Source organism: Helianthus annuus, chromosome 8 (genome assembly GCF_002127325.2).
Source record: "Helianthus annuus cultivar XRQ/B chromosome 8, HanXRQr2.0-SUNRISE, whole genome shotgun sequence".
Lineage (NCBI taxonomy): Eukaryota > Viridiplantae > Streptophyta > Magnoliopsida > Asterales > Asteraceae > Helianthus > Helianthus annuus.
Window position 1 is genome coordinate 134,574,384 of NC_035440.2, and position 10,120 is coordinate 134,584,503.

Sequence of the window (10,120 nt, forward strand, 5' to 3'; positions counted from 1 at the left end):
TTCAACGAAATAAAAAACAAAGATTATAAATAAAATAATGTATGGTAATCATAACGACAATGAGAATAAATATACTTAACCGTCTATTAAAAGTAAAAAAAAAAAAAAATGTGAAGGTATACGATCATTCAAATCAACTACTTTGTGGTTGTTATCTAATTTAAAGTCTTACTTTTTAAAAAAATAACGGTTTTGTTTGTAATTAACCATGACTAGTTTCTATTTCTACATATATAGTATATTAAGTGTTTATATAAATACATAAAAAAAACAATTAAAGAATGATGTAAAATTCGAACTGTAAACCAAAATGGGGTTCGAAACCCTTTAAAAATCTTCGTTATATTAATCACACAGATGAAATGAGGAAGCAAGATAAAAATATTATCATAATATTCAAGAAAAGTTTTGAAACTATTAAAAAAATTAAGAGAATATTATCAAACCTCACGTGTGTTTACACATCAAATTTAACAACACAATCATGGGGCGGGAATCCCCTAGGAGTTATGACTGGTCGTGTCATGTCGATCATCACCGCCGCGGTGATGAGACTGAGACCCATTCTCCGGAGGTTCAGATGAACTTGCAGCAAAAATGGGTCTGTATGGATTTAATCCAGAAAGCATATTCATATGCCCTTCACCATAACCACCACTGTTGTTACTGTTACTGCCACCGTTACCACTAGTTCCCGCTCCGGGTTGCTGACCTGGTATAAGCGCGACTGGAGTCGGAAAATTCATGAAATGTAAGCCACTTGAACCTGGCCCTCTATACACCGCCGCGCTATTATATACGTTTGGAAAAGTCCATATAGGATCTCCGTTCATTACTTGGTGTTGGTGACTGGCTGCCATCCAAAAATTCGCCGGAACCGATGCGTGACTAGCCGCCATCGCTCCGGTGCTTGGCTGCATCAAGTAGTTTCCCATCTGGTGTTGTGACGACAAATCAAGCTCGGCCGGAGGCCGCCTTTTTCTCCCAATACCCTCCTCATTCTCCGAGAATTCGTTGTTCTCCTGCGGATTATCCCTCATTTCCTGCTTCGCTTGTAACATCTGGTTGAGACTCATCGTCGATCCAAAACTCAAAAGGTTCGATGAAGAATTCTCCGGAAAAAGATTCCGCTGTTGGGGGAGAGCGAAGCTGGGGTTGAAATAAGTAGATCGGAGCTGAGATGGAACGGTCAAACTTGACCGCGAGCTCCGAAGTGAAATATTTAGTGAACTGAAGTTGGCCGGGATAGTACCTGTAGCGATAAATATATTAGATAAAAATATATATAGTCATAGTGACAGTAAACCCTAACTAATATATTCTATCTAATATTAATATATTTATCGCTAACGGTACCTGTCCCAGTGGCTGCAATAACTGCAGGCTCCGCCTGCTGTAGCAGCCACTCAATTGTTTCACCATCAGATTTGTGTCCAAGCTCCCGGGTAAGCTGGAAAACCCTAGCAGCACATAACGCCGGCATACGAATTCGTCGGCCACGGCCGTCAACCTTGGTATGCCTATCTTTCGTAGACGTTCTCTTCGGCGGTTGTTTTTTCGATGGCTCACCGGAGGATGTGGTGGTGGTGGTTGTCAGTTGCATATTGTTGGATCTAACTAGGTTATTGTCGGCGGCGATGGCGAGCGAAGGGTATGCCGCCGTGGCGGTGGCGGAGGAGGAGCAGCTGGCAGTTTCATCATCTTTCTTTTCAAGTAATTGAAAAGGGAAGTTTGGCCGGTGGTGGAAATGATCATCCCCACCATCCATGATCGCATGAGATTATAATACTCACACACACAGTAAAACCTACAAGAAACACACACACACACAATCTTTCTCACTCTATCTTTACTTTCTCTCTCTAAAGTTATTTGAATAGAATTAGGGTTTTGTGGGTCTTGATTTCTTTCTTTTTCAAGAACATATGAACAGTCTCTCTCTTGAATAATATTGGTTAAAGAGATATGGGAGGATAAGGAAGGAGGACAAGCTTTAAGCAACAAAGATAATGAGTGGGAATTATAGGGTGAGCTTTAAAAAGTAAAAAACAAAAAGAAATCAAAATGGAAATGGGAAAAAGAAGGTTGAAATAAGTATGCATTTGGTGTATAAAGTATTGGTCAACCTACATTTTTAGTCCTTCCTCTTGAAAATGATTGATGTTGGAATATAAACATTGCACATTTGTAGTCGACATCCACTTGTGTTCTTTTTTTTTTAATTGTTTTTGGTATAGCGAACTATGTATTGTCAAAAGTTTTACTTGAAAGGATAAGTTTAGTTCAAGAAATCCAACAAGGTTTGTTGGTCCTCCCTTATGAAATTTATAATTAGATGATTTCTAGTGAACGCATTTAGAATATAGACCGGACATGAAAGAGTACGATGAAATGAACGTTGTGGAGTTAAGTTTTTACCTAACTTTCAATGTTGATGCATGGATTTTTTGAAGCATGGATCTTCGATCAGGCATTGGATTAGAGTACACATATAAAAAGGAATCCTTTAGATGGGGTCTTAATTGAGGCATTAACGGGATGATTATATAATATGTTTGTAGGGGGTTAAATGCGACAACATATATAAAAGTGAATATTATTTGATCTCAAAGGAGAGTTCACTTATGGGGAGGAACGATTGGATTCAAGGAAGAAGAAGGAAAGCTTCAAATTTTACAACCATTTGCCGAAGTCGATTGAATACATAAAGATTCAAGAGTTCATATTTAATGTCCTTCAATTTCTCTCTAATTTACTTTTGATTTCAATACTCAACTTTCTACCTTTTTAGTTTATTAATGTTTAGTTTTCATTATTAGACCATATGGACTACACTTTGGGCGTGGCTACCACCCACGTCGGAGCCAGCACGGAAAAATACCCACGCGTCACCCAAAGACTACTTCATGCATGGATACTACAATGCCTTTCCCTCTATGTTCCACTAGCGCGGTGTTCACGCTCTATCCACGCCCATTTCCTTCAAAAGTGGTAACACCTGGGTGCTTTGTCGGATTCCTCCACACCCCTCAGCGTAGTGCTACGACTAGTCTTTTGGAGTAGGTTGTTCATACTTTCAATGTTGATATGTATAATTACGCTGTGTTATTAGTTTTATGTGGTTGCTTTAATTGTGATTTAAAGCTTAGTATTTTTTATCGGATGAATTAATTATACTACTTATTGATTAACTAAACTTATTAGTTGGGGTAGAGAGATGTAGTTATTTTGGGTGGTTCCTAGTTAACATTCAACATCTGGTGGCTGTTCAACCTCAAGTTGATCCTTAACAACCTCCGGTGGTTATAAAAGAACATGTTATTCAAGTTCCTGTGGTGCAAGAGCCAATCATACAAGAACCTGATGTACAAGAATCAAATGTTCAAGAACACATTGTGAATGAACCAGTTCATAAAGTTGAAAATGTTGAAGTACAAGGTGGTGAAAATGTAGGTGTTGAAAGTGTTGTATAAAAAGAGACAATGAACTTAGAGAATGTGATTTCGGATATTGATGGTTGCATCTGAAGGTCCATCTTCAGTGTCATCTAAAGGAAAGGGAAAGGTTGTTGAAGATGATGATGATGATGATGATGATGATGATGATGATGATGATGATGATGATGATGATGATGATGATGATGATGATGATGATGATGATGATGATGATGGTGATGATGATGATGATCATGATGTTGATGATGTGGTGCTTAGTGAGAAAGAATATAGAAAGTTGGTGAATTGATAGTTAGTTGATAGATTAACTGAAGAAGAACAAGTTAAGCTTGTGACATTTAGAAGCTAGGTTGCTACCCTCAGCCCCTCTTCTGAGTGGGCAATCAAGTTGGGTGAACGGAATGGTAAGTTTGCAGCCATTAGTTGTATATCTTCTGATTCTTCGGGTGATGATGAAGTACCGTTGAAGACTTATAAACACCGAAGAACAGGTGAAGGAAGTTTGAGTTCTGTGTGTATTACTCCTGTTGTTTCAAGTGAGAAAGTGAATGTTATTGTTGTTAGTGCTACTTAAGTTCCTGTTACATCTACCGTTGAGAGTATTTGTATGTCGTTGGTTCCTCACGGTATTCCTTTTTCTGTTGCTACACGTAATATGCATAATCCTTTGGGAAAACCTCTTCTTGTTAGTATGTTGTTACCACATCACCATTAGCGGGTCTTCCTCTTGCACCCCCAAGAGTTCCAGTGAGACAATTATTTACATCTTTACCTAGACAATTAGGTTTAAGCAATTTGTTTGCTATACCACCTCCACCAAGACCTGTGATTCCTGAAGTTAGACTGAGACCTAGTCATGGTAGAAAAAAGAGACCATCTAGACCTAGTGCTGGAGAACCTATAGGTCCTAGACCTAGAGCTGAACAACCAGTTGGTTCAAGGCCTGAATTCCACGTCCTAATGGTTCTTCACAAATGGCTCGATGAGTATGTAAGGATTAAATTGAATGAAATTCATAAGTATTTGGGTGATCAAACGTGAGCTATTCGTAAGAATACATAATTGATCACCGACCAATAGAAGACCATGATGCACATTCGGTTATTATGTTAGACAATGAACGGAAGATTGCTACCTTAACTGGTATTGTTGCTAGTCAAGTTCGACAATTATAAAGTTTTATACATCATGATAAAGTTTATGTTGAGTGGCACACAAAGATGGTTAACTTGAACGAGCAGATCAGGAAGTTACTTGATGAAATTCTTGAACTAGTTGCTGCTCAGGTGGAGAGTGATCTGATTAGATGTAAAGTGGATGAACTTAAGAGATTACAGGATGATTTAAATGAAGACGATGATCCTAATGCCACAGGGCCTAGGGAGCAGCCAAGTAGTACACATGCTACTCCAACTGCAACCGAAGCAACGGCTGAGGGGGAGTCTAGTGTTGGTGGTGGTACAAGTGGTGAAGGTGGTGGTATAACAGATTCGGTGGAAAATGTAGAGGTTGGTGAAGAAGATGCTAGTTTATCGTCTGAGGATTCATATCATGCTGAAGATACTGCTTCTGAGAATTATTTGTTGAATGATAATCTTGATGAAGGCGAAATTGTTGAAGGCATTGTAGAAGATTGGAAATCAGATGAAGAGGTTGCTGATATTGAGGTAAAGTAAGGTGAAGCAATAGCGTATACTTGTGAGAATCTTCCCAACATAGATCATGAAGCTTTTAGAGAAAGAATTTATTCTGATGAACCTGTTGAAGACATTTCAAATCTAGAATCTGTACCGGAAGAAACAATGTACTCTTTTAAGATGAAGTGGTTGAAAGATCTAGTTCCAGAGCTGAAGTAGAAGAAACAATATGTTACACGTGGAGAATATTCAGGTCAAATCATCAGTTGGGATTAATCAATATTCTCGTTCAAATGTAGAGCTAAGTATCTAAGAAGTTTTCCTACACTAGATCTTCCTCATTTAGCTTAGATTGATCTTAATCACCGAACAACAAATGCCAATGTTAATGGATCAATCAATATTCTAGTTGTTGAGAATTGAGCAAGTAAATGGAAAAGATTCAAGCCAGTAGTTGGTAGACGGGTGAAGAGTATATATACTAGTTAGATTTTGTTGTTTGCTCGGGATCCTCCACTGAAATGTGTTCAGTTTTGGATGTGGGAGCAAAGAGAATGTGTGTGTTGAATGTGATGAAGAGTGACTTGCATGGAACAAGTACTCGAGAGTTATGACCAGAGATCCCGATGAAATCAGGGCTGATCCAGAATGTCCCGAGCAGTAAATGAAGTGTCATATATATAGGGAAGGTTATCGCTCAAAGAGGAAACCATTGACTAGTGAAACATGCTTGTAGTGGGGGACTTACCCTTTTGGGGGTTGAAGCCTTTTGACCTGCAGGTAAAAGACTGTATTATGTGGACTCGTCTTACTTTTGCGGCTAGGAGAGTTGTTAAAGTAATCAGAGACATGACTGATTACTGTACACATGTTCCTTTATCCAAGCTCCCGGGTTTTTAACCTTTGAACCTTTTAAACTTTTAAGCGTTTATATGTCTAAGTCATTTTATTTGGTCTTGGGCTACCCCCATCATCAGCCCCCCAAGTCAGAGGTTTTTGGGAACTGAGCTCAAAGACTTCTGACTTTTAAATATTTGTTTGCGTTGCTTAAAGGCTTGAAGGATTGAAGGCTTGAAGGGTTGAGAACAGTTAAGAATTTTTTGAATTTCAAAACTGACAACTGATTTGATTGATGTGTGACAGTTTTTCAGTCGGCGGTTTTTATACACTAGGTAATAATAACCCCTCATTTAATTACTTTTTCATTTATTAACATCTTTTTTGGTGAGATTTTCACTTATCTTCTTCCCAGAATTCCGAATTCCTCTTCTAAAACTCAGGTTAGTTCCCGTTTTCTTCTCTACTTTGCTTGTTCCTTTACTTTGATCATGGGTGCACAGAAAGATCTTTCCGTTATTTTTTCACGCCTCACTCAAGAGAAAGTGGAGAATTTTTGTATGGATTGGGGCATTGGCCTTAAGTTTAATCCGGTTGCACCAGGCTGTGATAAATCTGTTGATCAATGTCCCCCTGGTTCGATTGCTTTGTACTGTCACCATTTGAATTTTCCAACCTTCGTCATCCTTTCTCTCTTTTTGTATTGAATGTTTTGGAGTATTATCGTGTTTCCTTTGGTCAAATTCATCCGAAGGGCATGCCTAGGGTTTTACACTTTGAGGTTTTATGCCGTGCATGTGGTTATGACCTTTCGTTGTTGTTATTCCGTCGGTTTTTTCGTTTGGCAAAAAAACAGTGATTGGTTCACCTTTGAGACATCCAAGGTTGGTACTTGCTTAATCTCTTCCATGGTTACCACACTTGGTACTTGGAAGGATCGTTTTTTCTGGGTCTCTGATTCTATTATACCCTTCAAAATGGTGTGGAGGTACCCAGGTGCCGTTCTCAATGAACCAGAACCTTCCGAATCTGATTTGAATGAAGTTTTTCATAAAGCCATCCGAGAGTGCCCTTCAAGGGTTCGTCCTTTTCCTGAGGTGTTAGCAAATTGTGGGATAGGGCTAATCGGGATCCGGTTCTTGTGAGGAATGGCCAGGGTATGCTTTTTCTTTGTTTTGCCTTTTTGGGATTTCTTTATTTGGTGGATTATTTGTTTTTGTTTTAAAATATTTTGCAGTCATGTCTGCTTTGGACTTTATCAAGAGTGATGATACATCTGATGTTGCTTTCACGGATGTTCAAGCCGCTGAAAGGGATCACGCTGTTGCTAGGGGTGTAGAACAGAGGTTTGAAGATGCTGGTTATGTTAGTGTTTCCAACGTCAAGGGTTTTACTAAGCCTGCTGCTCCCAAGGCTTCAACCCGTGAATCCACTCGTCGTTTGTTAAGGAGTGCACCTCAATCTACTTCTTCTGATCCGGTGGAATTAAGTGATGATATTGAGGCTTCTGAGGGTTAAGAAGTTGACGTTGAAAAGGAGAAGAAGTTGGTTGTTCATGGTAAGAAGAAGGCTTCAGCCAAGAAGGTTGTGACTACTCCTGTTCAGGGTTCATCAAGCAAAGACGGTGAAGGGTTGAACGAAGATGAAGTTTATGTTCCTGATTGGACTGTGAAGGTTGGTGATAGTTTCAAAGATCCGAGTGTTTGTGCTAATGTGTTGGCTCACTTTGCTCCTCCTGGCATTCATGGTGCTATCTCTGAAATGGAAAGTGACCATTTCATATCAAGGTTGATGCTTAGCTCCTGCAACCTTTCTGCCTTGGTTACTGAGGGTGTTACCCGTTTTCAGAAGGGAATGCAGGAGTATGAAGAGTTTTCTAAGAAGAAGGAGAAGATGAAGTCTTCAATGGCTGCAATGAAGAAAGAAATTGATGGGTTTTCAAAGAAGGAAGAAGCTTGGGTCAAGAAGGTGGGTGAATTGACAAGGAGGCAGGAGATTGAGATAAATTGTGACAACTCGAGCTTCACGATTCCATATTCGCATTAATTGCGCGTTGACTCTTTAGTTGTTTGATTGTTTGACTTGTAACTGTACACTAGATTATAATTCGAGATGATTGTTTGACATGTGTGTGCTGAAGGAATGAACCGTTTAAATAATTATTTGGTTTTAATTGTGTGCGATTTATGAATAATTGGAAGTATGGTTACATTTGGTTGATATGAAAGTTTAGGAACCGATTATGCTGGATGTTATATGTGTATGAGTAGCGTTAATGGGCCGCACCTCAAACCCGCGCTATACACATGGGCCTAAGGCCACACCCCTCTTATTATTGTTAGTCCGGCGCATGTATAGTAAGCCCAAACCAAGCCGACCCCAAAACCCCCCTTATGTGTTAATACCTTGCGTAAATATTGGAGGATTGGCACAATCACATTTATTTGTATTTCACTCAAAGAACACAAACCCTAGCACTATCTGATCGACATCAGCATCATTCTGGGCGAAGCTTCTTTACTTTCTGTTCTAGTCTACCCCCCCCCCCCCAACAATAATTGGTTAGTGATTATAATCATTTTGATTTCGTTGATTTCTTTCAATTGTATGCAGTTTACTGTGGATTAGAGTATTTGAACTTGATGGCTATGTAATAGTATGGATGTTGTGCGATTAGGATGCATGATGGTTAATGAAATCACTGTGATATTAATTGTGATGTGTAAAATTTGTGAATGATGATTCATATGTATGAGACACAAACAATTGATAAAACAATAACATGGCCGACAATTCAAATGAAAATATCATATGCATATCAACTTTGATTGGACCAAATTATCCACTCAATTGTTTAGAGAATTCATGGCTGGCAAGTTAAATGAAATCTAAATGCTATTGGACCATCATTAGTTAGTGGCCTAGTTTGTGATGAGTGTGCCATCAAGTGTTATTGAATAATATCACATATGCTATATGTTAGTAGTTTAACCATTGGGTGATGAAACGGCTGATATAAATTGATAGTGATTATTTGGTTTAACCGAGTTTTTGTAACTTGTGCACATAGGTCCGACTTTTACAAGATTTCAAGGGCTATCCGACTTTTAAACTTGTGTTAGATAGTCTGACTTTAACATGTGAATGTGGTCCGAGCTTTGCTTGTTCTTGATGGTCCGAATTTCTTTAGTGGGTGGCCTTGGGTCCGAGTTTTAACCCCCACCCCCATGTCCGACTTTTGAAGGAGAAGCCCTTGTCCGAACTTTTCCCTTGGCCGAGGTTAAATTGCATGATCATGTCCGATCTTTATATTACTTACACAAAGGGTCCGAGTTTTGTAGGCGTTATGTGATATCCGATTTCTATAAATATAAAAGGAGTCCGAGATTTGTGATGTGATCTTGTCCGAGTATCTGCTTGTTTAAGTGTTGTGCGACCTTTGAATATACATACATGTTAGACTGTTGTTTGTTATTACAATTCCGACTTATGTTGCTGGTTTGCTATGCCCTTGTCCGAATTTCCAAGTAGTGTGTGCTTAGTTCAAGCTTCTTGTCATGCTACCTAGTCTGACTTCTGTGTTATAACATACCTTGCGATATAGCGAATAGTCGGATTTTATTAGGTGTCACCTGGATTGCATGCTAATAAATCCGAATTTCTTTGCAGTGATGCTTAGTATGATCTCTGTGTTAATGCTATTATTATCGGAATTTACTATCTGTATGATACAATAACTGCATGCTACTGTGTGATATGATTTTGTAAGTTGCTGCTTGAACATCAAGAACCTGTAAACCCTAACTGAACGTCAACACTTATCTTGGATTTATGTGCAATATACTTTAGGTCGTGAGTAACGGACTTAAACACTAATTAACCCTTGAAGCAATAACATACCGAGCAAACCAAGGTGAGTTCACACCCTTACTAAGGCATGGGATTCCCAGGGCACGGGAATTGGGATTGAATGATTGAGATTGAATAGAACTGTACTTACACTATTACTAGACTACCATACCATCGTCCTCAGTTGTGCAGGACACATACGTGCGACCTACGTACACATATACTTAATACTATCCTCGGTTGTGAAGGATACTTATACATATTACTATCCTCGGTTGTGAAGGATACCTATACATATTACTATCCTCGGTTGTGAAGGATACTTATACTTAATTACTATCC

At 39.0% G+C, this 10,120-nt stretch overlaps 1 protein-coding gene across 1 annotated transcript; it reads right to left on the reverse strand.

Annotated features, from left to right (window-relative positions):
* Positions 1-282: 282 nt before the first annotated feature.
* On the reverse strand, positions 283-2,014 carry LOC110873758 (transcription factor TCP15). The gene is made up of 2 exons (XM_022122747.2): positions 1,357-2,014; positions 283-1,252 (listed from the first exon to the last, which is right to left on the reverse strand). The coding sequence occupies exons 1-2, from the start codon at positions 1,766-1,768 to the stop codon at positions 501-503; spliced, it is 1,164 nt and encodes a 387-aa protein (XP_021978439.1). The 5' UTR covers positions 1,769-2,014; the 3' UTR covers positions 283-500.
* Positions 2,015-10,120: the final 8,106 nt, after the last annotated feature.

Excerpts from the sequence above, each read along its gene's own strand:
- LOC110873758 (XM_022122747.2), bottom strand. The coding sequence starts at position 1,768 with ATGGATGGTGGGGATGATCATTTCCACCACCGGCCAAACTTCCCTTTT. Across the intron at positions 1,253-1,356 it reads TATTGCAGCCACTGGGACAG|GTACTATCCCGGCCAACTTC; the intron begins GTACCGTTAGCG and ends TTATCGCTACAG.